General features: G+C 47.3%; 1 protein-coding gene across 1 annotated transcript; it reads left to right on the forward strand.

Moving 5' to 3' along the window:
* The first annotated feature begins 6,470 nt into the window (after window positions 1–6,470).
* Window positions 6,471–7,167, forward strand: LOC123447404. Its single transcript, XM_045124001.1, has one exon. The coding sequence runs from the start codon at window positions 6,547–6,549 to the stop codon at window positions 6,982–6,984; it is 438 nt and encodes a 145-aa protein (XP_044979936.1). The 5' UTR covers window positions 6,471–6,546; the 3' UTR covers window positions 6,985–7,167.
* The last annotated feature ends 9,845 nt before the right edge of the window (window positions 7,168–17,012 follow it).

A 17,012-nucleotide genomic window follows, 5' to 3' on the forward strand; every position in this document is an offset into this window, starting at 1 on the left:
TCTTTATTCATTAGTAAAATTTGGTTTCTTTTATATATATAACTCCCTCCGTCTTCTAATATAAGACGATTTTAAAGTTCAATTTGAACTACAAAGACGACTTATCACGTGAATTAAACATGAGATCATAGTCACTCACACTGTTATCATCCGTGTTGATGTCAATATTATCTTCAGTAGGATCCTATCTTCTAGACTAAAATTCGGCAACTACCGCCGACTAGTAGTGGATTCCTTGAAGTGGTTGTTCCTTTATAAACTAATCAATGAATCCTAACTGTGATTCTATTAACTCATGTATATGTTCTCCTTTTTTATAACAATCAGATGCATACCTTTGTAGATGACATGATGGTGTTGAAAAAAACAAAATTAGGCAATTGAAAATTGACACAAAGACATGAACATACTAGATCAATCCAATAAAATCTCTGCAATTATCCTCGAAAAATTATGGTAAAATCACTACCTTCTCTTTGCTGCATGGGAACGGAGTGGGTATGTCTACCTCTCCGATGGAGTTGTGTGGTTATGGCGTGGGAAGCATGCCAGCAGGAGGCAACGCTGCTGTTCATGGCAGGATCTGGGCGGCGGCGATGAGGCGTCATGGGAGTCAGTTTGCAACCTGATGAGCGACGCAGCCGCGAGAGATCCAATCGCTAGTGGAGTCCTAGTCTACCCTCTCTACTGCGATGCATCTGTTAGGTTTTTTAGGGTCGATGCCTCTGTGTGATACGTATAGGAAGTTGTCGATCCAATTGGAATCGGTCGATGCTCAGCCTCAGGCTATGCTCCCTTGAACTCGGTCAAGGCCCATCAGGGTTGTTTTTACCGCAGCATACTAGAGACGCAGGCCTAACAAGTACGTATCTGGTTGCCCCCCCCCCCCCAAATCGGGGGCCCGGGGCGGCCGCCCCCTCTGCCCCCCTCAGGGTTGGCCCTGCATACAAAAAAACTCCGCTCAACAAGCCGACTCAAACCTAAAACTTGTATGCTCCTTGTCTGTCTAGATGCATTTCTGACGCAAATTTGCGCGTGATTTACGTCCACGTCAACACGAGGCAGACTCGTATGCGTCCGCTCGGTGTCTGCGCAACCTGCGTATAACCACCACTTGCGGTTTTATTAACAAGGCCACCTAATTCGGACCCGCATGACAGCGTGTGGAAACATCCCGGTCCTCGTCTTTTATATATTAATTCAAGCTTGTGGGGAGGGACCGACCTCATCCACTTCTACTCCCCGTCCACATTTGGCCAAGCTTGCTCCCTCGTCCACAACAGCAAAGCCTTAGCCATGTGTTTCTTCGGCAAGCATGCCGGGAAGCTCGACGCCGGCGCCAACTTGTTCCATGTGCCTCCCTACTGCCCCGCCTCCATCAACATTTGAGATGGAGTCGCGTGCTGGCAGTGGTCGCCGACCACGGGACCGGCTATACATCCTAGTACACCAAGCGCGCTGGGACTAGCAGTACCACCAGCCGCTACCCTATCTGGATGTTAACATGTCCCACAGCTGACACCTTGACACGCACGGCATCTCCGTGTCCGCGGTGCTGTGGGTGTAAAGGAAGGAGGCACGGGAGGAGGAGAAGGACTGCCGGGAGCAAGAGGAGGAGCCCGCGCAGGGCAGCATTGCCTCCTGGGGAGCAGACGACAAAGGAGTGGGCGCGGGAGGCATGTCAGACCGCATTCCCGTGGGCTGGGGCGTTGCGAGTCTTTGTCAACCTCACCGGCGATGACAGTGACGCCAGAGTAGATGACACCGATGGAGCATGTTTAATTATGTTGTAAATTTGGAGTATGTTTTATTGGTTCATCGCTTGGCAGCCATTTAACTTTTAATTATGTTAAATTTAAACGCATGTTTGACTTTTTTTTTGTCCATGCGTAAAAAAAAACATCGGCCTAGTGTTAGGCGACGCGGCCGACCCAAAAGAAAGAACACATCCGTTTGTTCAGCTGATCCAAACAGATAAAAAGCAGCAACAAGATAATATTCGCCCATTTGAATCGATGCCTTGGAGTTGCTCCTATTGTTCTACTAGGTCTGCCCCTTTCTTCTCGGTCAGCTTGAAAGGAAGGGGCGTAGTAAACTGGTTCGGTCCATGGAAGGATGCCTCGGCCGCAATCTTAACAGCTTGCTGGGTGGCGTGCACCCAGTCCTAGTAGACGTAGCCATCACGGTCGTTGCAGATGGTGGATGCTGATGGGAATAAGCCATGCTCAGGTCCATGGTGACCGGCGTGTGCGTACGTGTCAAGTCTGTGGTGACCGAGCGTGTGCAGGTGTGTGTGCGTGAGTGGATGTTCGTTAGAGATAGTCACGGAATAAAGATAGACGTTGGCGATCCATGCGGGTTCCAGCCGCGCCCAGCGCGTAGGAGCGCGTCGTGGGCGTAGGCGGCGCATGCGGATCGTGGGGCATGTATGTGCGCATCGTGGGTGGGTGGGCAGCGCGTATAAAACCCATCCCTCCTGTACTCTCTCTTCACCCAAAGTTGCCAGTCATGTAGCCATCGTAAAGAGAAAAAGATTAGGGCATTTGAGCGCCCACCGTGGCGTTCGTGCGCTGGTCCGAAATTTCTTGTGTCTTGTGTCTTCTTCTACCTCTAGCCGAGAGTGAGGGAGGGCTGCGGTTCCAACAGATGCCACCGAGCCTCCCGCTCCCGCAGCACGCACATTGCTGAACCTTTCGGTGGGCCTAGGTCCTCCGGGTCCAGGGCTTCCGACGCCATGGAAGGGCTTGTTGGCCCTTGGGACATCGTTCCCCGGCGTAGTTATTGTTGCACATGTTCAGTGACGAGTCCCCGAGCACGTAAACGGCCGGCACAGCTCTCGTCGTCTTACCAGGCCGGAACCCGGCGAGAGCACTGAGCACCATGACAAGGCCAGCAACAACACCCTTCATTGTAACAAGCCAGTCCAGACTCCAGACTATTAAGTACAATACAGCTGAGGATCCAGTACAAGGCTCAAGATCAAGCACAGGAAGCAAGGAGGAAGAAGAGGGATGCCACGCCTTTCCCCAACACAGCGGTTCTATAAACTCAGGCACGCACACTTTTAAAGACGGGTCCCGCATAGGCCCAGCCACACAGCGTGTCATCGGGAAGTGATCCAACCGTTGCTGGCACATCGGACGGCTGGCTTCTGTGCGCGCGTGGAGCGTCTAGGCGATGCTCTGCTTCAGCCTCCTCTGCGCTGCCCTCTCTGTTCTGCCTGGGCATGCTCTGCTTCTGCTCTGCTCGCTTCGCTGCTGCTGCCTTAGCCAAGCGACTTCTCCCATTTCTTTCCCCGCGTATGACATTCATCTCATGGCCATGTGGCACCCCATTGTCTCTATGTCTGCCTTGCTAATGTACACCTATTTGATCAGTACTCACGACCGATTGCAATTAAGGTAATAGCAAGGGGCAACTGCTTATAATCCCAAACTAGTACTCCCTTTGTTGGGAATTACTTATCGCACAAATTAATAAAAATAAATGAACCTAGAATTAAAATACATGATACATCCATTTTTATAACAAGTATTTTCGAATGGAGAGAGTAGTTGGTGAGCCCAACATGCTTGTTTAGATAGCAAATTTTACCGTTGAGTAGATAGAAAACTAGTTTTATGTGAAGGAGTGTCTAAAACTCATCTAGATGAGATATAATTTGATCTCATTCATTTGGAAACAAAAACATATACAAAATAGTACCACAAATCACACCAGCACACGCATCTTATAGCATCACATCCAATAACCATAAACGTGAATGAGACATAACCGAGCACACGACCGAGGTAATAGAGGGCATTCTCTTTCCCGTTTTTATTTTCTTGTGCCAATAAAGCCCCAAGAGATTCATGCAAGGTCGTGGTGTAGAGTATAAGCTCCTTTCCTGGTATCGGCGTAGCTAGGACCGTGGATTGAGGAGATAGCTTTTGATGCCATCTAGGCATTTAGCAGCACCTTAGGATGCATAGCCTGGTGACCCAATGACCTTTCCAGAGTTGGAAGTATCCGTCGCCCTAATCTAAGAAAGAAGCCACTATAAGACCGCTTGCCATTCAGAAGCCTCGTTTTCCTCGCTCGATCTTTCTTTATTCCTGAGGTCACACCTCTGCCATTTTACCCTGAGTTTCACTAAGGCATATAACCCCATTCGGTTAAGAGGAATCTTATCATAACTAGCGGTTGGTATCGTATCACCGCCTTCGTCCTGAAAACATCTGCAGAGCTAAGCCAGTGTAGGCTAAAACTCAGCTAAATGAGTTATAGCAAAACCGTTTATCTGATTTTTAGGTAAACCAGCTCTAATATTTTTCTGCTAATAATCGTGTTTATAGAGCATTACGTTAGGGTTGGAAAGTGTATTTGTTCAGTTTCATATTTGTTTCGACCTTGATTAGAGCATTATTGTGATGCACACAATCATTATTCCCTCGTGGGGGTATCGGCCCACTAGTGCGCTGTCTGTGTCTTCTGATCCGTGTGCGCCTTGTGTCGCTGCCTTCCTTATGCCCTCCCCATTGAGGGAGTCCGGGACTAAGGGGTCCTCATGTTGTTGGTCTATCTCTATGGGCCGGACAGGTGGGCCGCTCTATGACTATTACTGAAGGGCCGAGCTATAAGACGATGTCGTGTTTAGGAAGAAAACCTCCGAAGCCTTGGTGTGTGTTCCAAGTCAAGATGGTAGAATTGGCATGTTTATTCTTTGATGGTAACCGATCATATGTAACCCTAGGTACCGCTGGCGTCTATATAAACCAAAGGGTTTTAGTTCATAGGACACAAAATCATTATCCTATCCATCTAGAGTTTAGTTCATCTGATCTCGTGGTAGATCGACTATGCAATCGTCATACACACATCAATATAATCAAGCGAGACGTACGGTTTTACCTCTTTGAGAGGGCTCGAACCTGGGTAAATATTGTCCATGTGTTAACTGTTTCCCGTTGATCCAAGATCCACAGCTTGGGACCCCCTACCCCAGATCTACCTGTTTTAACACCGACATTGGCGCTTTCATTGAGAGGTCCAACATGGGATCGCCAAAGGACCGATGGCTCGCTTAGTCATCCGCGATAGCATCCACACCGCGGATGTCTTCGCCCCCGGCCAGCTCTTCCCGTTCGGCATCATCGTTCTACATGTCGATGTGGTCGGTCACCTCGACGAGATCGTCGGCTTCGCTCCAGAGCAGAAGATCAGGTTCGACAACCTAGAATACGCCGCCGATGCCCGGAGCGATCTGGTCCTTACATGGCTCTCAGCCTCACCCGATGAGCCCGGAAACCCCGAAGCTTTAACTGCGGGCCTCCTTCGCGACCCCTTCACCAGGTTGAGTCTTAACTCGGATTTCACTTTGAGCTCGGATCCGATTAAAGCGTCCGAAGACCAGGGTTCAACCTTTGATCGAGCATGCTCCCTCTGCCGACGCGCCGAAGGTCAACTCCACAAGGATTCTAGAGACTAGTCCGGCCGACCTCTCGCTATTGAATGAGACGCTGGCCCGGATCGAGACAAATCTCGCCACATAAAAAAAAGTGTAAACTCGCCACCCCAAGGAGATGGCGAGAAGATACGCTGAAAATCCATCGACTAAGTCCAAGCGGACGAACTTGGGAAGAATCGAAGCTCGGAAGACAAACTCAAAAAATAAACGCCGCCATTTGCACGGCGCCGCACCTGTGATGACTAAAAACCTTAACCTAAACTATTAACCGAACCGGGGCACTAGGATTCGTCTCTCCGCCACCGACGGCTAGAGCGGCAGGTAGAGAGGAGACAAATCCACAGGCTCGCTGGTGAAGATTGTAGGATAGAGTTTGCCTTAGCCGCTTAAAGTTATAGGATGATTGACGTGCTCTGCCTTTGATATATTGTTCACGGGAATTTACTTTTGATTAATTGATGACATATATAATTAACGAGAAACATGGCAGTTCGTTCTTGTCTGCACGACTTTTTGAAAAACATAATTACGCCAACAATGATGTTGCAAACAAAAAATATAGTCCTTCCGTTCCAAAATAATTGTTGTTATTTACTGTAATATAATTTTGCATTATAATCAATGAAATTTAGTATAAATTCCCCTAATTTTCAGCGATGAATCCAGCATACATTTTCAATTGTGTTCCATCTGCATACCCATTCAATTCAGCGGCCGGCGGGCTGTGCAACCGGACTTGGTCAGACAAGGCTGTGTGAGTATCACCGTATCTTCGTTCTTCACCACTTAATCGCTCAATAAAGCTCACATATGTTGACGAAATCAAAACACCAAAAAGTACGTAGGTCCAAACTTATTGACATCCAAGTCTAGAAATTAGCAACCTGTAGCTCTCAAAGCTGACACGCAGAAAAAAATACTCTCATAGACGGTGATCAATATTGAAGCTTTCTCGCATCTACTACTTACAACATGAGTAGCTATATATACACCTTGGCTTGGCATATCACCTATTCCCAGTCCATCATTCACAGTTAACCAGCTCTTACATTTCGTAAGATCAACACGGCATTGCAGAAAATAAAGCCTGACCTAACATGGCATCCCAAGCCGTCGAGAGCCATCGTGTCGGCGCGGAGATATTCCGCGGCGACGACGCCATCTGCAAGAAGAAGTCCGTGGAGATGCTGGAGGAGCTGGGCCTCCCCGCTGGCCTGCTGCCCCTGGACAACATAGAGGAGTTCGGATACAACCGTGTGGCCGGCTTCATGTGGCTTGTGCAAAGGAAGAAGACGGAGCACACGTTCAAGAAGGTGAAGCAGACCGTGTCGTACGCCGGCGAGGTGACGGCCTTCGTCGAGCCGGGAAAGCTGAGGAAGATCGCCGGCGTGAAGACCAAGGAGCTGTTCCTGTGGCTCAGCGTGGTGGAGGTGTATGTTGAGACTAGCGTGGCCCCTGGTAATAAGGTCACCTTCAAGACCGGCACCGGTCTCTCCGAGACCTTTGATGCAGCTGCTTTTGCTCTTGGAGAATGAGTAATTGTGGTGCTATGGTATTGGTTGCACAAGTTTGTGCCGGATATAAACCCTTGCGATGCTTGTAAGTCGTCCTTCTTGTTCCACGCCTGAATGAATAAAGGCAAATCCTATTCCCCCGAGCAAATGCACATCCCCTAGGAACTCTTTGTGCCGGCCATATGTTGGGCCACTGGTTCTATTTTCATGTTATATTTATATTTATTTACCCTTTTTCTTTCCAATTTTGGTCGGTTCATTTCATTTCATTTATATTTTATTGCATTTGCTATTTATCTTTTTTTTTTCTTTCTATTTTGTCTACATTGTTTTTAAAATAATACTCGATGAACATTTTTTACAAGTGGGGATGAACGCTTTTGCAACACATCATGTATATATTTTTAATACAGGGTGAACATGTTCCAAATACTCATTTTTATTTGGTAAACTTATTTTAAATAGACAAAAATGTATTTTATATAGCAATGAATATATTTTTAATATAAGATTAATATATTTCAAATATCTAATTATTCTTTTTTAATACAAGCTGAATATTATTTCCAATTCATCATGAATATTTTTGTAAATATGCAGTGAATGTTTTTCTAAAATTTGTGATGAACATTTTCATATTTACAAATAGGCACATTCTTTTTATTTTTTGAAACATAATTTAACTTTTTAACTTATTTCTATAAAAAATATGAAATTTTCACAAACACATGACATGGCCCAGTTCAAAGACTGAAGGGCGCACATCAGCTCGGGAGCTACTTTTAGGTGTTTCAGAAGCTCCCTGGCACCCACGTGCCAACCCTCCTGGGCCGATCCATGTAGAGTGATATCGATAGCATTTTTTCAACTCCTATAAAAAACGAGTTGGTGGTGATGGTGTGCCTGCCATCCGTCAACTTGAACCATCAGATTTATATCCGGCGGATCGGAGCCCACTTCACATTTGCTTGCTCCATCCACCCTCACCGTATCCATCCAGTCAACCGAAAGCACTCGATTGTTCTGGAAAATAGGAGAAAATAATGAAACCGAACTGTGTAGTGGCCACAGCCACTCCACACATCATCGGCGTCGGGCGCTCCAAGCGCCTCTCCCGAGTCCTCTCTACCATAGCAGCCCCACTGCTCACTACGACCTCCACAACGCCACCCTCCTCCCCGTTGTCTCCTCTCCTCGGACGACAACATTAGGAAGTACGCCGCTGGCGCCGCCTGTCCCCCAAGTCCGCGACTCCTCTTTCACCTCCTTCTCTGATAACGCAGCCACTCCTCCCACCACCTTCCCTCTCCCCTACCCCATATCCAACACCGACATCGGCAAGTACGCCATTGGCGCCGTCCGCCCCATCCTGTTCCCCTCTTATGATGCAACCACTCAGCCTCTCACCACCACCTCCTCCTCCTTCCCCTACCGTCTCCACCAATGTCTACATCGCAAGTATGCTACCGGCGGTCCGACGATGTCCTTCCCCGACTCCGTGATGCCTCTCATGAATCCTCCTGTCATGCAGAAGTCCCACAGCCACCGACTACACGCTACTCATGCTCGGTGGCGACATCACCTATTCGTCGAGTCCGAGTACGAGCTGTTGGGGAACGTAGCATAAATTCAAAATTTTCCTACGCATATTCAGATCTTCCTATGGAGAGACCAGCAACGAGAGAGGGGTAAGAGCATCTTCATACCTTTGAAGATCGCTAAGCGGAAGCTTTGCTAGAACGCGGTTGATGGAGTCGTACTCGCAGCATTCCGATCTAGTGCCGAACTACGGCACCTCCGCGTTCAACACACGTGCAGCCCGGAGACGTCTCCTGCACCTTGATCCAGCAAGGAGGAGGGAGAGGTTGGAGAAGAACTCCAGCAGCACGACGGCGTGGTGTTGATGGAGAGACGAGGTCTCCCGGCAGGGCTTCGCCAAGCACCGGCAGAGAGGAGGAGGAAGAAGGGCAGGGTTGTGCCGAGAGAGAGGGAAAAGTCTATCTCCCAATGGCCAAAAGTGTCCGGTATATATAGGGGAAGGGAGGGGCTGCGCCCCCATTGAGGGTTTCCCTCTCCTGGGGGGGGGGGCAGCCCTAGATGGGGGCTGGTGCGGCGGCCAAGGGGGGAGGAGGGGTGTGGCGCACCCCTGGTGGGCCTTAGGCCCACCTGGCTTAGGGTTTGCCCCCTTCCCTCTCCCCTGCGCATTGGGCTGAGTGGGGAGGCGCACCAGCCCACCTAGGGGCTGGTTCCTCTCCCCCACTTGGCCCACCTTACCTCCCGGGGTCGTTGCCCCCCTTCGGTGGACCCCCGGGGCCACCTCCGGTGGTTCCGGTGGTCCCGGTACGTTACCGGTGATGCCCGAAACACTTCCGGTGTCCGAAACCATCCGTCCTATATATCAATCTTTACCTCCGGACCATTCCGAAGCTCCTCGTGACGTCCGGGATCTCATCTGGGACTCCGAACAACTTTCGGTAACCTCGCATAACAATTCCCTATAACCCTAGCGTCACCGAACCTTAAGTGTGTAGACCCTACGGGTTCGGGAGACAGGCAGATATGACCGAGACACCTCTCTGGCCAATAACCATCAGCGGGGTCTGGATAACCATGGTGGATCCCACTTGCTCCACGATGATCTCATCGGATGAACCACGATGTCAAGGATTCAATCAATCTCGTATACAATTCCCTTTGTCTGTCGGTATAGAACTTGCCCGAGATTCGATCGTCGGTATACCAATACCTTGTTCAATCTCGTTACCGGTAAGTCTCTTTACTCGTTCCGTAGCACGTCATCATGTGACTAACTCCTTAGTCACATTGAGCTCATGATGATGTTCTACCGAGTGGGCCCAGAGATACCTCTCCGTCACACGGAGTGACAAATTCCGATCTCGATTCGTACCAACCCAACAGACACTTTCGGAGGTACCCGTAGTGCACCTTTATAGTCACCCAGTTACGTTGTGACGTTTGATACACCCAAAGCACTCCTACGGTATCCGGGAGTTGCACAATCTCACGGTCGAAGGAAAAGATACTTGACATTAAAAAAGCTTTAGCATACGAACAATACGATCTAGTGCTATGCTTAGGATTGGGTCTTGTCCATCACATCATTCTCCCAATGATGTGATCCCGTTATCAATGACATCTAATGCCCATGATCAGGAAACCATGATCATCTATTGACTAACGAGCTAGCCAATTAGAGGCTTGCTAGGGACACATTGTGATCTATTTATTCACACATGTATTACTGTTTCCTGTTAATACAATTATAGCATGAACAATAGACGATTATCATGAACAAGGAAATATGATAATAACCATTTTATTATTGCCTCTAGGGCATATTTCCAACAGTCTCCCACTTGCACTAGAGTTAATAATCTAGTTACATTGTGATGTATCGAACACCCATAGCATTATGGTGTTGATCATGTTTTGCTCATGGAAGAGGTTTAGTCAACGGGTCTGCAATATTCAGATCCGTGTGTACTTTACAAATATCTATCACTCCACTCTGGACATAGTCCTGGATGGATTTGTAGCGGCGTTTGATGTGCTTCGTCTTCCGGTGAAACCTGGGCTCCTTGGCTATGGCAATGGCCCCAGTGTTATGACAGAAGAGTGTCATTGGACCCGACGCGCTTGGAACCACTCCAAGGTCGGTGATGAGCTCCTTCATCCAAATTCCTTCATGAGCTGCTTCTGAAGCAGCTATGTACTCCGCTTCACATGTAGATGCTGCCACGACTTCTTGCTTGCTGCTGCACCAGCTCACTGCCCCACCATTCAACACATATACGTATCCGGTCTGTGACTTAGAGTCATCCGGATCTGTGTCGAAGCTAGCGTCGACGTAACCCTTTACGACGAGCTCTTCGTCACCTTCATAAACGAGAAACATTTCCTTAGTCCTTTTCAGGTACTTAAGGATATTCTTGACCGCTGTCCAGTGTTCCATACCGGGATCACTTTGGTACCTCCCTACCAAGCTTATGGCAAGGTTTATATCAGGTCTGGTACACAGAATGGCATACATTAGAGAGCCCACGGCTGATGCATAGGGGACAGAACTCATCTTCTCTCTATCTGCTGCCGTGGTCGGCGACTGAGTCTTACCAAATCTCATACCTTGCAAAACTGGCAAGAACCCCTTCTTTGAGTTTTCCATATTGAACTTCTTCAATATCTTGTCAAGGTATGTACTTTGCGAAAGACCTATGAGGCGTCTCGATCTATCTCTATAGATCTTGATGCCTAATATGTATGCAGCTTCTCCAAGGTCCTTCATTGAAAAACTCTTGTTCATATAGGCCTTTATGCTCTCCAACATCTCTATATTATTCCCCATCAATAATATGTCATCCACATACAGTATGAGGAAAGCTACAGAGCTCCCACTCACTTTATTGTACAGACATGCTTCTCCGTAAACCTGTATGAACCCAAACGCTTTAATCACCTCATTAAAGCGAATGTTCCAACTCCGAGATGCTTGCACCAGCCCATAGATGGACAGCTGGAGCTTGCACACTTTGTTAGCACCCTTATGTTGGAATTATGCCCTAGAGGCAATAATATATATAGTTATTATTATAATTCATGTAACAAGATAATCGTTTATTATCCATGCTATAATTGTATTGAATGAAGACTCATTTACATGTGTGGATACATAGACAAAACACTGTCCCTAGCAAGCCTCTAGTTGGCTAGCCAGTTGATCAAAGATAGTCAGTGTCTTCCGATTATAAACAAGGTGTTGTTGCTTGATAACTGGATCACGTCATTAGGAGAATCACGTGATGGACTAGACCCAAACTAATAGACGTAGCATGTTGATCGTGTCATTTTGTTGCTACTGTTTTCTGCGTGTCAAGTATTTGTTCCTATGACCATGAGATCATATAACTCACTGACACCGGAGGAATACTTTGTGTGTATCAAACGTCGCAACGTAACTGGGTGACTATAAAGATGCTCTACAGGTATCTCCGAAGGTGTTAGTTGAGTTAGTATGGATCAAGACTGGGATTTGTCACTCCGTGTGACGGAGAGGTATCTCGGGGCCCACTCGGTAATACAACATCACACACAAGCCTTGCAAGCAATGTAACTTAGTGTAAGTTGCGGGATCTTGTATTACGGAACGAGTAAAGAGACTTGCCGGTAAACGAGATTGAAATAGGTATGCGGATACTGACGATCGAATCTCGGGCAAGTAACATACCGAAGGACAAAGGGAATGACATATGGGATTATATGAATCCTTGGCACTGAGGTTCAAACAATAAGATCTTCGTAGAATATGTAGGATCCAATATGGGCATCCAGGTCCCGCTATTGGATATTGACCGAGGAGTCTCTCGGGTCATGTCTACATAGTTCTCGAACCCGCAGGGTCTGCACACTTAAGGTTTGACGTTGTTTTATGCGTATTTGAGTTATATGGTTGGTTACCGAATGTTGTTCGGAGTCCCGGATGAGATCACGGACGTCACGAGGGTTTCCGGAATGGTCCGGAAACGAAGATTGATATATAGGATGACCTCATTTGATTACCGGAAGGTTTTCGGAGTTACCGGGAATGTACCGGGAATGACGAATGGGTTCCGGGAGTTCACCGGGGGGGGGGGGGGGGCAACCCACCCCGGGGAAGCCCATAGGCCTTGAGGGTGGCGCACCAGCCCTTAGTGGGCTGGTGGGGCAGCCCAAAAGGGCCCTATGCGCCTAGGAAAGAAAATCAAAGAGAAAAAAAAGAGGAGGTGGGAAGGGAAGGAAGGACTCCCACCCACCAAACCAAGTCCAACTCGGTTTGGGGGGGGAGCCTTCCCCCTTGGACTCGGCCGACCCCCTTGGGGCTCCTTGAGCCCCAAGGCAAGGTCCCCTCCCTCCCACCTATATATAGGGAGGTTTTAGGGCTGATTTGAGACGACTTTTCCACGGCAGCCCGACCACATACCTCCACGGTTTTTCCTCTAGATCGCGTTTCTGCAGAGCTCGGGCGGAGCCCTGCTGAGACAAGGTCATCACCAACCTCCGGAGCGCCGTCACGCTGCCGGAGAACTCTTCTACCTCTCCGTCTCTCTTGCTGGATCAAGAAGGCCGAGATCATCGTCGAGCTGTACGTGTGCTGAATGCGGAGGTGCCGTCCGTTCGGTACTAGATCGTGGGACTGATCGCGGGATTGTTCGCGGGGCGGATCGAGGGACTTGAGGACGTTCCACTACATCAACCGCGTTCACTAACGCGTCTGCTTTACGGTCTACAAGGGTACGTAGATCACTCATCCCCTCTCGTAGATGGACATCACCATGATAGGTCTTCGTGCGCGTAGGAAATTTTTTGTTTCCCATGCGACGTTCTCCAACACCTTAGGGTCGACAAAACCTTCTGGTTGCATCATATACAACTCTTCCTTAAGGTTCCCGTTAAGGAACGCTGTTTTGACGTCCATTTGCCAAATTTCATAATCATAAAAGGCGGCAATTGCTAACATGATTCGGAATGATTTCAGCTTCGCTATGGGAGAGAAAGTCTCTTCGTAGTCAACTCCTTGAATTTGTCGAAAACCCTTTGCGACAAGTTGAGCTTTGTAAACGGTTACATTACCGTTTGCATTAGTCTTCTTCTTGAAGATCCATTTATTTTCTATGGCTCGCCGGTCATCGGGCAAGTCCACCAAAGTACATACTTTGTTCTCATACATGGATCCTATCTCGGATTTCATAGCCTCAAGACATTTGTTGGAATCCGGGCCCGCCATCGCTTCTTCATAGTTCAAAGGTTCACCGTTGTCTAACTACATGATTTCCATCACAGGGTTGCCGTACCACTCTGGTGCGGAGCATGCCCTTGTGGACCTTCGCGGTTCAGTAGTAACTTGATCCGAAGCTTCATGATCATCATCATTAACTTCCTCTTCAGTTGGTGTAGGCGCCACACAAACAACTTCCCGCGCTGTGCTACTATCCTGTTCGAGAGGGGTGTATTTACCTCATCAAGTTCTACCTTCCTCCCACTTACTTCTTTCGAGAGAAACTCTTTCTCTAGAAAGGATCCGTTCTTGGCCACAACGGTTTTACCTTCGGATCTAAGATAGAAGGTATACCCAATAGTTTCCTTAGGGTATCCTATGTATACGCATTTCTCCACTTTGGGTTCGAGCTTTTCTGGTTGAAGTTTCTTCACATAAGCATCGCAGCCCCAAACTTTAAGAAACGACAACTTAGGTTTCTTGCCAAACCATAGTTCATACGGTGTCGTCTCAACGGATTTAGACGGTGCCCTATTTAAAGTGAATGCTGCAGATTCTAATGTGTATCCCCAAAATGATAGCGGTAAGTCGGTAAGAGACATCATAGATCGTACCATATCTAATAAAGTGCGATTACGACGTTCAGAGACTCCGTTGCGTTGCGGTGTGCCAGGCAGCGTCAGTTGTGAAACGATTCCACACTTCCTTAGGTGTGTGCCAAACTCGTGACTCAAATATTCTCCTCCACAATCATATCGTAGACACTTAATTTTTCTGTCACGTTGATTCTCGACCTCACTCTGAAATTCCTTGAACTTTTCAAATGTCTCAGATTTGTGCTTCATCGAGTAGATATACCCATACCTACTCAAATCATCGGTGAGAGTGAGAATATAACGATAGCCACCGCGAGCTTCAACGTTCATTGGACCACACACATCAGTATGTATTATTTCCAATAAGTCAGTCGCTCTCTCCATTATACCTGATAATGGAGTCTTAGTCATCTTGCCCATGAGGCACGGTTCGCATGTGTCAAATGATTCAAAATCAAGAGACTCTAATAGTCCATCAGTATGGAGCTTCTTGATGCGCTAAACGCCGATATGACAAAGGCGGCAGTGCCACAAGTATGTGGGACTATCATTATCAACTTTACATCTTTTGGTACTCACACTATGAATATGTGTAACATCACGATCGAGATTCATCAATAATAAACCATTCACCAGCGGAGCATGACCATAAAACATATCACTCATATAAATAGAACAACCATTATTCTGTGACTTAAATGAGTAGCCGTCTCGCATTAGGCAAGACCCTGATACAATGTTCATGCTTAAAGCTGGTACTAAATAACAATTATTAAGGTTTAAGACTAATCCCGACGGTAGATGTAGAGGTAGCGTGCCGACGGCGATCACATCGACCTTTGAACCATGCCCGACGCGCATCGTCACCTCGTCCTTGGCCAGTCTCCGTTTATTCCGCAGTTCCTGCTTTGAGTTGCAAATGTGAGCAACAACACCGGTATCAAATACCCAGGAGCTACTACGAGCGCTGATAAGGTACACATCAATAACATGTATATCACATACACCTTTAACGTTGCCGACCTTCTTGTCTGCTAAGTATTTGGGGCAGTTCCGCTTCGAGTGACCCTTTCCCTTGCAATAGAAGCACTCAGTCTCAGGCTTGGGTCCATTCTTTTTCTTCTTCCCGGCATCTGGCTTACCGGGCGCGGCAACAGCTTTGCCGTCTTTCTTGAAGTTCTTCTTACCCTTGCCCTTCTTGAAACTAGTGGTCTTGTTGACCATCAACACTTGATGCTCTTTCTTGATTTCTACTTCTGCAGACTTGAGCATCGAGTACAACTCGGGAATGGTCTTTTCCATCCCTTGCATGTTGTAGTTAAGCACAAAGCCTTTGTATCTTGGTGGGAGAGACTGGAGGATTCTGTCAATTATAGCATCATCCGGAAGTTTGACTCCAAGTGAAGTCAGACGACCGTGTAACCCAGACATTTTGAGTATGTGCTCACTAATAGAACTGTTCTCCTCCATCTTACAGCTAAAGAACTTGTCGGAGACTTCATATCTCTCGACACGGGCATGAGCTTGAAAAACTAGCTTCAGCTCCTGGAACATCTCATATGCTCCGTGTTGCTCAAAACGCCTTTGGAGCCCCGTTTCTAAACTGTATAACATGCCACACCTAACTAGAGAGTAGTCATCACTCCGCGTTTGCCAGACGTTCAGAATGTCCTGGGCTGCTGCGGGAGCGGGAGGGTCACCTAGCGGTACATCAAGGACATAAGCCTTTTTAGCTGCTTCAAGGATGAGCTTCAAGTTGCGAACTCAGTCCGCATAGTTGCTACCATCATCTTTCAGCTTGTTTTTCTCTAGGAATGCGTTGAAATTGAGGTTGACGTTGGCCATCTACAATATTTATAAAGACAAATTTTAGACTAAGTTCATGACAATTAAGTTCATTTAATCAAATTAAGTATGAACTCCCACTTAAATCGACATCCCTCTAGTCATCTAAGTGATACATGATCCATGTTGACTAACCTGTGTCCGATCATCACGTGAGACGGACTAGTTACCATGGTGAGCAACTACATGCTGATCGTATTCAACCATACGACTCATGTTCGACCTTTCGGTCTCTTGTATTCGAGGTCATGTCTGTACATGCCAAGCTCGTCGAGTCAACCTAGGTGTTTCGCGTGTGTAAATCTGGCTTACACCCATTGTATGCGAACGTTAGAATCTATCACACCCGATCATCACGTGGTGCTTCGAGACAGCGAACCTTCGCAACGGTGCACACTTAGGGGAATACGTTCTTGAAATTTTAAGAGGGATCATCTTATTATGCTACCGTCGTTCTAAGCAATAAGATGTAAAACATGATAAACATCACAATGCAATCATATAGTGACATGATATGGCCATTATCATCTTCGCCCTTTCGATCTCCATCTTCAGGCATCGCATGATCATCATCGTCACCGGCGTGACACCATGATCTCCATCATCATGATCTCCATCATCGTGTCTCCGTGTAGTCGTCACGCCAACTACTATTATCACTACTACTATAGCTAACCGTTAGCAATGAAGTAAAAGTAGTAAGCACATGGCGTTGCATCTCATACAATAAATTAAGACAACTCCTATGGCTCATGTCGGTTGTCATACTCATCCACATGCAAGTTGTGAAACCTATTACAATAACATGATCATCTCATATATCATACATGCAACATCAC

This window comes from Hordeum vulgare, chromosome 4H (genome assembly GCF_904849725.1).
Source record: "Hordeum vulgare subsp. vulgare chromosome 4H, MorexV3_pseudomolecules_assembly, whole genome shotgun sequence".
Classification (NCBI taxonomy): Eukaryota; Viridiplantae; Streptophyta; class Magnoliopsida; order Poales; family Poaceae; genus Hordeum; species Hordeum vulgare.

Excerpts from the sequence above, each read along its gene's own strand:
- LOC123447404 (XM_045124001.1), top strand. The coding sequence starts at position 6,547 with ATGGCATCCCAAGCCGTCGAGAGCCATCGTGTCGGCGCGGAGATATTC.